Source organism: Girardinichthys multiradiatus, chromosome 20, assembly GCF_021462225.1.
Source record: "Girardinichthys multiradiatus isolate DD_20200921_A chromosome 20, DD_fGirMul_XY1, whole genome shotgun sequence".
In the NCBI taxonomy this organism is placed as follows: Eukaryota; Metazoa; Chordata; class Actinopteri; order Cyprinodontiformes; family Goodeidae; genus Girardinichthys; species Girardinichthys multiradiatus.
Window position 1 is genome coordinate 30,946,248 of NC_061812.1, and position 12,475 is coordinate 30,958,722.

Consider the following 12,475-nt stretch of genomic DNA (forward strand, 5'->3'; position numbering starts at 1 on the left):
GTAAACACAGACACAAGTATAAATGATTGATAGATGCAGCCGAAGTTAATTAGATTAATATTTCTGAACCTTGTTTACTTTTCCTGGGAGTGATATTTATTCCATGTTAAAACAAAAGCCAGATGATTTCTGTATGTTTCACAGCATTGCAGTTTATTCTGAATCAGCGCAAAAATGAATCAGCTCTTCAAATAAAATGTATAATATAAACTTAGAAGACATTTAAAGACAAAATTTAATAGTCCTATTTATTATATTTAAGACATGCAGTCTCATAGGTACGTAGTGATCAATGGAAGAAGAAAGTTGTTACAGAATTGTTGTAATTCAGCCACATTGGAGGGTTTTGGAGTATAGTTCATGCCACACAATCTAGTGAGATAAAAGTCCAGACTTTGACTAGGCCTTTTTCTTAAGCCATTCGGAAATGGAACCTACTGATGTTCTTCATATCATTATTCCACTGCATAACCTATGCACTCTTTCGTTTAAAGGTGTGAACTAATGGCTGGACATTCTCCTTTAGGATTTTCTTGTAAAGAGCAGAACACATGGTTCTATCAATCAGTCCAGGTCCTGAAGCAGCAACGCAGCTCTGGATCATCACACTATCACCTCCATGTTTAACTGTCTGTATAATATTTTTTTCCTGAAATTCTTTGTTAGTTTTGCAAGATTTTTCCAAAAAGTTCCCATTTTGTCTCATTGGTCCACAGAACATTTCTACAAAAGTCTTGGGGATCCACAAGATGTTTTATGGTAAATGTCAGATGGGCCTTTGTGTTCTTTTTGTTCAGCTGTGGTTTTGGTTTTGGAACTCTCCCATTGATGCAATTTTTGCCCAGACTCTTATTTTTGAATCATGGACTTTGATTTTTACTGAGGCAAGTGAGGCTTGCAGTGCTTTGGATGTTGTTCTTGTTTCTTTTGTGACCTTCTAGATAAGCTGATAATGAGTTATTGACGTTATTTTGGTATTTCAGCTGCTCCAGAGAAGGTTCCCCACAGTTCCATCTTTTCCCAGTCTTAATAATGGCTTTGTAGCACTTTTGAGACTGAGAGAGGTGTAAATGGCTTATTTTCTCATCTATTCTTGAATTTGTTTAGATGTGGGGATAATGTGCTGCCTTTAAAACTCTCTAGCCTACTTCAAGTGAGTTCTTGACTCTATGGATCTGGCAGTAATCAGGCCAGGGTGTAGCTCATGAAACTGAACCAAAACAGAGGGTTTAATCACAGGTATTTTGTCTGAAGTCTGGCAAAGCTAAAGAGAGCTCATGTAGATGAAAAGTCAAACCTAAGGTGCGCGTGTGCTCTGCACAGAATAGGTGTTTCATGATATTAAAAAGAACTCCATGGGGAAATATGCAAGTTTACTTGCAAGTTCTTTTATAAGAGCAAAGATGTTCCAGTGTGGATGAGCATGCTTGCCATTCCCACAAGGCTGTGACGCTTAATAATGCTTCGGACTATTTTAGTGCCTTGAACTCATTTTGTTGGGATTTACTTTAACTCACACAGCCAACAGTAGTTAAATTTCATACAGCAGAATTTGTCTGGATAGTACGGGGTTTGCTCTTGAGTGTCGTTTTACTGTACAGTCTCTGTGTGGATGACATGACAGGCGCTAGTGAGTCATGGCAGCATCGAAGCGTCAGTGCAAGAGCAGAAGTGTTGCTGGCTGTGTGACACAGCTTCTGTTGCCTCATCAGAGCTGTTAAAATTAACATGGAAAAAAGTCAAGTCTTTCTAGAAAGAATTACAACATTAGTTGAAATCATTAAAGTAACATTTATTAGGATATAACAAAATAAATTATCTGTCTTGCAACATACACTGAGGAGGATACGAATGCTCAAGAGACAGGTAGGTGTAACCTATGCACAGCACGCTACCTCACTGATAATTCTGTAATTAGTCTACAAAGTTTTTTACATTTTTGACCATCAACATCAGTTAACTGAACATGTAAACTCTGCTGCTGAGGACAAATAGGGTGATGAAGTTTGAAGAAGCTGCTGCACCAAGAGAGAGGACCATTCCTTTCAACCTCTGAGTTTTCTTAAATATAAATTGAACAAAACAGTCACCCCAAAACAATCATAACCTGTTTTAAAAGACAAAGAAAACTCACACAAGGATTGATTTATTCATCTAAGATGGCTGAAATTTCTCAAAAACACGCCAGTATATTGTAGGTTTTAATTGCAACTTAGGAAAATTGACTGTAATATCACTGTTTATTAACAAGTGTTGCATCAAACAGCTTTTATTATGAATAATCTTTCAATATAGTTTGAAATGCAGTGCTGTCAACAACTGGACACTATTACCTTTAGTGGGCAACATTAAACTCTGAACGGGACAAAGGTCAGAGTGCCAAACCAAGAACACTGAGGCTTGTGGCAAAGCCTACTAAAAAAGAAACACTTTTTCACCTCAACATGCAGTGCCTTGCTAAAGTATCCATCCCCCTAACTGATGCGTTACAACCATAAACTTCAGTGCATTTTATGAGATAGACCAGCACAATGTAGTGCATGACAAATCCTAATAAAACAAATTGAAGCTTGCCATTATAATGTATCAAAACGCAAACATTTCCAGAAGTACAAATATTTTTGCAAGGAACTATATGTATCAGTCTCTTCTGAGTTAGTTTGACTTGTACAATGCTGACCTCTGTCCACAGCATCAGTTGTGTTCTGAGGTGTGGAGCTCCTGAGCATTATGCTGTAACTTGCAAAAAGATGGGTCTTTGCTAAACGCACATTTCCTCTGCAGTGTTGCTCAGTGTGGGGGAACTTTACAAGTCAATTTTCCAAAGTTGCAGTGCCACCTGCTGTGTGAACTTTGTTTCATCTGTGGCAGGTGGATTCTCCAGCACACAGCGACCCTCACAGTGACATAAACATTTTCCCTGACAGAATACAGCTAAACTCTACATGACACTAAAACAAGAACTGGTTTCCTTCTAACAGATATAAAAACAAAACAATTGGATCATTTACAGCTGATTTGTATACAAGTCATGATGGGCATTTTTATTCAGTCTCAGATTTACAGTTTGATTTTAAGCCCTCTCTCTGAGCAGAGTTCCCCTGATGTACAGCAGGTTTCACTTTCCTCTGTGGTTGGAGGTGATGGTTGGCTCTTTGGTGACACAAGGGCTACTGCTCCTGCATGCTGTTAACAAGACTGGCCGCTCCACCTTAATGTCATGGTCTGTGGAGAGACGTGGGTTTGAATATGAGACTAAAAACAAAAGTTAACTCAAACAGAAATGACGAGCACGTAATTGACCGCTATAGAGCAGGGTTTTGTTAAAGGCTATCTGCAACACCTTAAACTCTGATCTGCTTTGACTGTAACATTGAAATTACTGTGCTTTAACATAGCAGGGGCAGCAAAGCAGTACAAAAACACTATTTAAAGGGACATACAACCGGTGTTTAAAGGCTTTGAATGCTGGTTTGGGGGAATTCACCAGGAAACTCTCCCACATGAAGTGAAGTCGTCATGGTTTGTGTGACCAATGTAAGCTGGTAAATAACAAAATGTCCCCAGTCTCGATGAGACAAAGGAGTGACGATAGGGTAAAAAAAAAAGCAATGAAGACACTGTATTTATTTAAGTTCTAAGTTTGTATTTATTATATAACTATATGCAGAGCAAATCATTAATATTAACATTAACGCCTGCCATTTCCTGTTCATTTATTGGAGATCGATATTGCTATCCAACATGATTCAGCTGCAATAAGTCATGCAATCTTCCACTATACAACGTGAAAGGAGTTACTATCAGCGTTTTTTTATTTTGAGCTGGCAGAGTATGACATGTTCAAGTGCTGTATGTTTTCTGGTTACAGGCTAGGTCAAACAGTTGTATAAGAGTACAGATATTTGTGAAACACGGTTTTATTAATATTTTAAAACAATGAAAATATTATTAAAATGTTACAGCCTGATTTTATTTAGAATCATACAAAATGTTAAATTAGGGGAAATAAATTAAATTATGCTAAATTAGGTGGAGATTACTTTAAATAAAGTACAAACCATAAATATATATTTAGGTGAGATGCAAATTAGCAACATTAGGCATAATCAGTAATAATAGTGAACAAATTTTCCAGTCTCAGGTATGTAGATTTTCTATTGATTCTGCTATTGGTAAACAGGGCTTTGAAAATAAATTACAGTGTAATTTTCTGTAAGTCTATTCTGTTCCACCGTATTTGAAATACAGCTCATAACAGTATCTTGTTTACCTTCTGGACTCTAGATGGCATCAAAGTGCCTCTTATATTATTCTTAGTATGTGTAGAATATGCAACAACAGGCAACTTGGCTGCATCAAGACCAGAAGCAGTATGAGGTGATTTCCCAACAGTGATCTCAAATATATGAAACTATATTTAACATTTAAATTAGTGGTTAGCGCATTTAGCATCAACCAGCAGTCTCCATATGTATATTGGAATGTAGATCCTTAGCTCTAAAATTTTGGAAAGGCTGTCAATGTTTCCAACAGGTTCCATAACAGAGACTGAATGCTATTAAAGATAAAACTGGGTTACTGCGCTATATTTAATTTAGCCTTTACAACTTAAATTCTTGCTCTCTCGCATCCTAAACAAACTGCAGACATGTCATAGATTTTTTTCCTTTTCATCAGCTTCATTTTAAACACATTTTTAACACAGAAAATAGCTAACTTTAATTTGTCTGTTTCTTTGTTGATACCACGTTTTGGTAGCAAGTAATATTTTTGCTTTCACTGAATACAAAAAAGATTAATCTTTTGATTTCCTGCTGGCTGGTTGCCGTTCAGGGCCTCTCAAGCTGAAAATCAAGCAGTCCCTTAGCGGATTTCTCACTGCATCTAAATTTTAATACCTAAGTGAAATATTGCAGCTGTGAGAAAAAAATCAACAGAATAAAAACATCAAAATTATTATTTTTCTAAGCTGTTCTAGCATCTCTAAATCTGTTTGTTTAAGTTTTTTCAAATCTTTTATAACTGTTAAACATATAACAATGCCATTTATCGCAGATTCAGCTAGAGAAAAACACAAAACAAAACCCACAAAGAATATTTATCGGTTATACTCTGTGACATTCTGTGACAGTGGAAAATGGGTTACAGCTGAACTTGTGACGTTAGGAGGAAGTGGGAGAAAGTTGAGAAAAATGAGTGTGGCACATGAGAGAAACTTGAATGAGTGAGAGATAAGCAAACAGAAGCATGACAGAGGGAGGCAGATTGATGCCAGAGATGAAACATATGTCATGTTTTGTTATTTCCTCAGTCCTTTTGGTATAGCGAGAGGATGTATATAAAAAAACACTGTGCCATTTCCCTGCCCACAGATTTTATTTTTGTACGCTGTCGCTTGGTGAGTCAGTGCAACGCCCCTCCAATTACCTCCCACTCTGTCGCCCCCACGCCCCATCCATCCCGCCCTGCAGCCCACGCGCCTAACACACTCTGACGTCAGTCACTGCTAAAGTAGGGAGGGGGGTCCGACTCTGTCGCCCACAGAGTACTTCCTATCCCCCCTCCCCTACCGCCCTGCCTCCTCATGTCTTTGCTGGCTTCCTTCTCCTTTGCTTAATCGCTTCAGCTGACGATCACAGCGCAGAGCGACTAACTCTGCCCAAACCACTTACTTTTTGTTTGTGATGCATCACAAAACTAACAAGGTATTAAAGAGTTTGCAATAGCAGTGTAACATCCTCACCCCCTCTCTCCTTTTTTCTGTCTCTTTCCCTCCCTCCTCTGCCCTGCTTCTCACACTCTTCCTCTCCACCACCTTCTGTTTCCCCTTTCTAACTTCTCTCCTTTCTACTTTACAGCCTGGTGGAGTTCAACTGCAGACGGCATCACCTCTGAGAGATCCTGACTCACTGGGGTTCAAACTGTGGAGCTATAAAATATTCATTGTTACTGGAGGTTGGGGAGTCTCTGTTTGTCATTCTGTTCAGACCCAGTATCATCTTAATGAGAGGATAGTTCAGGATTTTCAAAGTGAAGTTTTGTTAAGAAGTTATGAGCAGTTATTATCTTACCTGCAGTAAGTAACTCTGGCATCTTCATTTAAAATAAATCCACGTTAGCAGGTTCTGCTTGCTGAAGCTAACATCTAATATAAAAAGAGCCAAGACCAAAGCAGAGCTCTACCATAATAGAACAGCCACAATTTAAAAAATGTCATAGTGGTATATGCAAACACTATTTCAAGAATTCGAAACAGTTGCCATCCTCATATTTACAGAAATTGTATTATTTATACAGGAAATGGAGGTTGGAGATGGTGCACAAACAATGATATTCCTGTGTGAAACACATGTAAAGTTGAAGATGTAAAAGCATTTCCAGGTAGAGAAATAATAGAAAATTAGGATTGTAAGAAGCAGACAAACAGCAGTTTAATGGTGCATTCATTTTATCTCGAGAGTCAGACCTTGGTTCTGTGAATGAGGACAGATGTTGCAAGTCGGAAAGCCAGTGGGCTTTGCTAATTGTTTTGTTGCTAACTATTGTTAACATTACAACCTAACATTGTGTTTCTCTCCATTTAATGAATACAAACACCTATGGTTTACAGCATTACAAACCCACAGCAGTGCTAATTGCACGTCTGGTCCGAATAGTGCATGTGTATTGGGATAAAGGGTGTGGAGTTTACAGTCTTTTGTTGCGCCACTATAGGGAACATTACTAAGATGACACCATCTAGTTTTATTATTTTCATAATTGACCCTCTAAAAAGAAAATTTTACCTCTGTGAGTCTCCTTAGGTGATATATTTATTATTTTTATTATTATTGAGAGTAGGTTCAAGCTGTCTGCATGAAGAACTAATCTTGAAGGCGCATGAGGGTTAATTTGAGTAGCACAAGCTGTCTGTTTAATTTTCAGTTTTAATCATCTAGAATTTTGATCTGTTAAAACAGCACAGCATTAAAAATGTTTTAAAAAGTTGTTTTAAAATGGTAGGACTGTGATTGTCTTGGCGCCACTCGAACTAGCCTTCAGGACCAAATAACCTGGATTAATGCTAAATGAACAGAGGTATGTACCGCAGGTCAGACATTAACCGCTTATAACCTTTTAAAAGAACCCCACCTCAAAAATCCTGAACTATTCATTTAAAAGTGGGTAAAATGATGGTTGGACTGAATTGAAAATGACAGAGACTTTTTGACCACCAGACACAAAAAATATCACTTCACTTCATTTAATATTGTAGCCACCTTCAAATTGAAGCACATGCTTAGTCTTTTTTGTGAAATCACATTCATTCATTCATGACTAAAAGTAGAAAATTCTCAAAAGCTTACTGTCGTAGCTACCAGGCATGCAATAAATCCCAAATTACTCATCTACCTTGCAGGGAAACATTGCAAAGTCCAATTTGAATCTGTATTACAGCAACCAATGCAGGCATGGGAGTCTCTGAAAAATCACCTGCAGAGTGAGTTCCCTCCGGCCCCAGGGTGAGTTTTCCAGCCCGATCGTGTGACACCATCCGAGCCAAACGCAGGCCTTCGTCCATTAGTGTCTGCTGTATTAGATGGCGGCTCCAGCTGGCAGGGTTTGAGGCGTCAGTGTGGGGACGTGGGGAAGAGGACTGGTTGCACTGGTAGCTGGAGTCTAACAGAGTAAACAGAGCCGAGTTCAATTTTTTTCTTTTAATATATTTTTCTTCTTATACAATATCAATGCAAAGCGTTACCATGCGACACACAGTCAAGGCTCTCTGTAGACAAGCTGTCTTCATCCATTCTCTGAGTTGCTCCTTCAGATCCCTCCACTCCAAGGAGTGATGACTCAGACACAATGACCTTAAACACATCATACAAGCCCGCTCATGAGCCACTTCAAACGATGAGACCAGATGAGCTCTAATAACCAGTGGAAACAGCAACAAAGATTCACCTCGTGTCTCGCTCTCTTCTGAGACAAACCGCAGTTCTCATCTGCATTTGACCTGCGAGAGAAATAAACAAAAAGCTGAGATTGCATCTTTGTTTTGGACCTTTGAAACTGTGTTTTGATTATTTGAAGTAAAGAACCCCCCACTGAAACCTTAAATTGACAATCAAGGACACTATATCAAGAGAGAAAAGTATTTGTTACACTAGCAGTTTGACCTTAATTAACCCTTGACCCTACCTACCATAAGTTTGTATTTAAAAAAAAGTATTACATTTTAAAAAGGGTGGAAGATGTTTTACTTTATATTTCTTGAGGTTAAAATGCTAAGTGTAAGTATAACTGTCTCTTAAATTAGGAATAATCAACGGTCCTCAGTCCTACTTTATTCACAAAAAGGTGAAACAGTTTTCTTTTTTTGTTGCTTTAAAACCGTTGTATAGAAATGCAGTTATGAGTTTTGAATGAATATACAATTATGATTGTACTTTTTGTTTCCAACTCAGCAACACCTTTCTGAACATGACCGTAAACATGTTTTTTTATGGTTTAACAACTCCTTCCATCAGATTAAATTTATTTCACTAAGACTGAACAGTTTGAAGCTGATTTTTTATGTGATCTAAAGTAGATTCTTTTATCCACTTGAAGGCATATGACCACATGGGATACTTTAAAATCTATTAACTTATTTCACCTCAGCATTTTCGTATAATCAGACACGTTTTAATTAAGCAAAATCTAGATTTTCAGGTATAAGCATAGAAAATTCTATGTTCACCTTTGCCTGTTCTGGAAGTTCTGGAAAAGTAAAATGTGAATATACATACACACTTAGAGATATCTACTGAGGTTTAAATGTGGTTTAAAGGTGTTTGGGGTTGATCAAATGTGTTAACCAAGCCTGACTTTCAACTTCAGGGACCTACAGGTTAACGAAAGTCCTGTTTTCAATGTATATTTCAGGGCTGAATAACGAGCCTTAAAAAGTAGTGAAAAATGTGTCAATGAATGTCCAGTCTTTGCCTTTTAGGCATTGATCTATGCATGAGGTGTGAGGTGCGGTAATCATATATTACCCCCCAGACACCACCCTTGCCTTGCGTGTTTCAGTGTGGAAGTGTAGGCACATTTCCTCGCCACCTGTCGAGCCAAAGAAAAGAGCTCCACCCGTCTGAGCAGGAGAGCGTTGTCTCTCATGCAGAACTGGGCAGCAGCCTCATTGATGATCAACTAGGGAAGGAAAAAAACAACGAAGGATGAGGGATGCTTTGAAATTGGCATCTATGCAGGATGAAAGCTGCATTCTTGTTGAGCTCTATTTTTTGTGAGTTTACCTCATGATGTGTGAGCTGCTTGCCTTCTCTCCTCTTGGAGTCAAAGCGACCATAAATGAGACTGTATTTCCGGATCTCCTCCTCCTTGTTTGCATCCTGAGAGCCCATTCTGAAGATGTGACCCACAGTTTTTGCAATTTTCTTGTTCATCCTCAGCAGAGTCTTTACCTCTGCAGGGTCTGACCTGGGCAGGGTTCTGTGGAGTCTTTCCACGCTCTCCACCACGGCTCTGGTTGTCTCCTCATCAAGCTGCCCTCCTGGCCAGGCTGACAGGGGTGCTGGGACGAAGGACGCAGAGGGAACTGGAGATGTGGAGGGACCCGGAGGACCTGTTGACACAAGAGGTGGGCTGTGCGGCTCCTCCTCTGCTCCAGATGCAGAGGCAAGAGCACCATTCCCATCAGGGTCTGGGCTGAGCCAGTGTGGGTCCATGGGAGAAAGTTTTTCCCTGTAGTGTGTGTCCGGTGGCTGTGGAGAGGCCTGGGAACAGGGACTTCTTGGACTCCCACTGTACATTGGGGTGAGACATGCCCTATCCTCTCTCTCACAGGGAGAACCAGGCTGCCCGTTGCTCAAACCCTTTCTGGGCCCACCTGCTGATCCACTCGAGCCAGTCCCTTCAACTTTGAACAGTGGTATCCCCCCAAGAGGGACATTAGCCACAGGCTGGCTGAAAAGGGCAGGGTTCGCCGCCCAGTCTCGGAGAGCCTTCTGCAGCCTACGCACATGCAGCGGCTTGGTGGCCATGCCAACCAGGGCCATGATTTCCAGGAACTCCTCCTCGGCAGCCTCGCAGAGCTGTTGCACGTCATCACCGCCTTGCTGGATGAATGTTTCATAGTAGGCCAACAGATTGGCCCTCTGCAGCACCCGATAGAGTTGCAACTCCCCAAGGGTGCGTGGCAGAGACATGACACACAGCACTGGAAAGTTCAAGCAAGGGATGTGAATTACATGAAGCTAAAGATGGAGAAGCCCTGGACATGTTAATTACTAAGAAAAGGACTTTGGCATGGGGTTCAAACATAAGTTCATAAGCTTCTAAGAAATTCTTGAGGTCTTGCTCTCTAAGCAAAAACAACTCTGTATTTTTCATGCATGCCCTTTCTAATGCAACTATAAATCTTTGCATAGTTAATTTTTCTTACCTTTTCAGGTTCCTTGTGAGGATCTGTTCTGCTCAAACTGGGGAATAGTCTCTCCAATGTCACGTCCCGGAGCGAAACTGACAAAGAAACTCAACATCAGCTGGTCTCTCATACAGGAGCAGCACGTATTCACACAGGAATTACTTGGATCACTGGCTCCGCTCTAAAGCTGCTACAGGAGGACACCCTGCTCGGCGTCACATCGCGCTTATTATCCTGTTCGTTACTCTTACCTCTCGCCGAGAGCCTCCACGGCGCAGATTTGTCGTAGTAAATCCCCTTTGCGTATCGCTCCGCGACTGATATCACTGGCAGAAATCCTCCTCCGGCGCACCGTATTGGTTGCTGGCTGCCTTTTTTGCTGTCTGTGTGGGCTGGAGAATGACGGGGGCGGACTGCAGCACGCCATCTGACCGAAAAAGAGCCTTCCTCTCCCGGTAGAGAGGCGGCTTTCAAATTGAAGATGTGGGTGGTGGTATAGTGGGGGCTTCAAATTAACCCTCACGCGTCTTCAAGATTAGTCCTTCATGCAGAGGCTTCGGGGGATTCCCGGAGTTGTTCCGTGTCAAAAGACCCTCCAAACAGTCATCATGGAGACTTGCCTTTAAAATGGCCAAGAAATGAAGGAGATTAGGGTTCCTGTCTGATGGCATAAAGAAAAATAATTACACCGCTTCAATGAATTTCACAACCTCCATTGGGTTTTAAGTGACAGAACAACACAAAGTAGCGCACAATTGTGAACTGGAAGGAAAATTATACATGGTTAAAATTGGTTTTATTAAACAAATCAAATCTGAAAAGGCTGGCATGCAATCTACAAGAAGGGGCAGAGCAGACTGTTCTTGAGGATGCTTAGGTTCGTCAGGGTTCGAGGCAAGATGCTACATATTTTCTATATATTGTTTGTGGAGAGTGCAATGTTTTCTGGGATCATCTGTTGGGGTAGTAGCATGAGAGCCAATGACTTAAAAAATCAACAAGTTAAAAATCAACAATTGAAAAGTCTGGCTCTGTTTTTGGGACTGCTTTGGAACCTCTGGAGATGAGGATATTTTATATAATGGACAACCCTGAGCATTCTTTTAACGAGACTGTAATAAAAATAACAGAGCACTTTAAGTTAGAAGCTTCTTTGAATCTGCTGTAAGACAAGCCGCAAAAGGAGATCCTTTATGGCCACAGCCATCACCATCTGCAACAACTCTTTGAAGAAACGTAGCTTGAGTTGCCACAACTTTTAATTTATCTTTGGGGTCAATAACGGATTTTTAAATTGAGCTGAATCGGCAAAAACAAAACAAAATCTATTGGACAAAGTTCACTAGGTGTCTTTTTTGGTGAAGACCTTGTTAGTTTTAGCAAGATGCTACCAGACCACATTATACAGATATTACACCACCGTTGTTGACACCTGTACCAGTAGATGTGCAAAACTGGCCTTTCTACAATTTTGGACTCATCATAAAGTACTTAAGTATGGATAGAAACTGATACATGGTTTCATTTTTTGTGGCTTGCATTTGTATTCAGCCCCTGTTATAGGCAGTACTTTATAGAACAACCTTTTGTAGCAATTACAGCTGAAAGTCTGTTGGGGTGTGTCAAATGTCTTGCAACTTTGCACACCAAGAGACAGACATTTTTGCCAATTGCTTGGTAAGATTGAATAGAGACAGTCTGGGAACATCATTTTTATATACTGGCACAGATTCTTAATTGGCTTTAGGTCTTGACTTTGACTAGGCTGTTTTTAATACATGGGTGTGCTTTGATCTAAACTCCTTTGTAGCTCTGGCTGTATGTTTGGGGTCGTTGTCCGACTGAATGGTAAATCTCCACCTCAATCTCAAGTTTTTTGCAGTCTCTAACATATAGCTTTCCAGCAGCCGTGCTCAAGGGCCAGTGTCCTGCATGTTTTAGATGTTTCCCTGTTTAAACATCTGAATCAAATAAATGGGTCTTTAACAGGCTCCCTCTTCACTTCAGCTCTGACCAGCTTCCCTGACCCTTCTAAAAAAAACATCACCACGGCATGATGCTACC

General features: G+C 40.3%; 1 protein-coding gene across 3 annotated transcripts; it reads right to left on the reverse strand.

The window, feature by feature from the left end:
• Positions 1-1,771: 1,771 nt before the first annotated feature.
• nab2 (NGFI-A binding protein 2 (EGR1 binding protein 2)) lies at positions 1,772-10,963 on the reverse strand. 3 transcript variants are annotated; one of them, XM_047346615.1, is made up of 8 exons: positions 10,663-10,963; positions 10,430-10,506; positions 9,282-10,204; positions 9,044-9,177; positions 7,948-7,999; positions 7,757-7,853; positions 7,477-7,662; positions 1,772-3,225 (listed from the first exon to the last, which is right to left on the reverse strand). In XM_047346615.1, the coding sequence occupies exons 3-8, from the start codon at positions 10,191-10,193 to the stop codon at positions 3,119-3,121; spliced, it is 1,488 nt and encodes a 495-aa protein (XP_047202571.1). In that variant the 5' UTR covers positions 10,194-10,204; positions 10,430-10,506; positions 10,663-10,963; the 3' UTR covers positions 1,772-3,118. The 3 variants fall into 3 exon arrangements, with proteins under 3 accessions (XP_047202571.1, XP_047202569.1, XP_047202570.1); XM_047346613.1 differs by having other exon boundaries at positions 7,745-7,853; positions 10,663-10,957; XM_047346614.1 differs by lacking the exon at positions 10,663-10,963 and having other exon boundaries at positions 7,745-7,853; positions 10,430-10,656.
• Between the last annotated feature and the right edge of the window lie 1,512 nt (positions 10,964-12,475).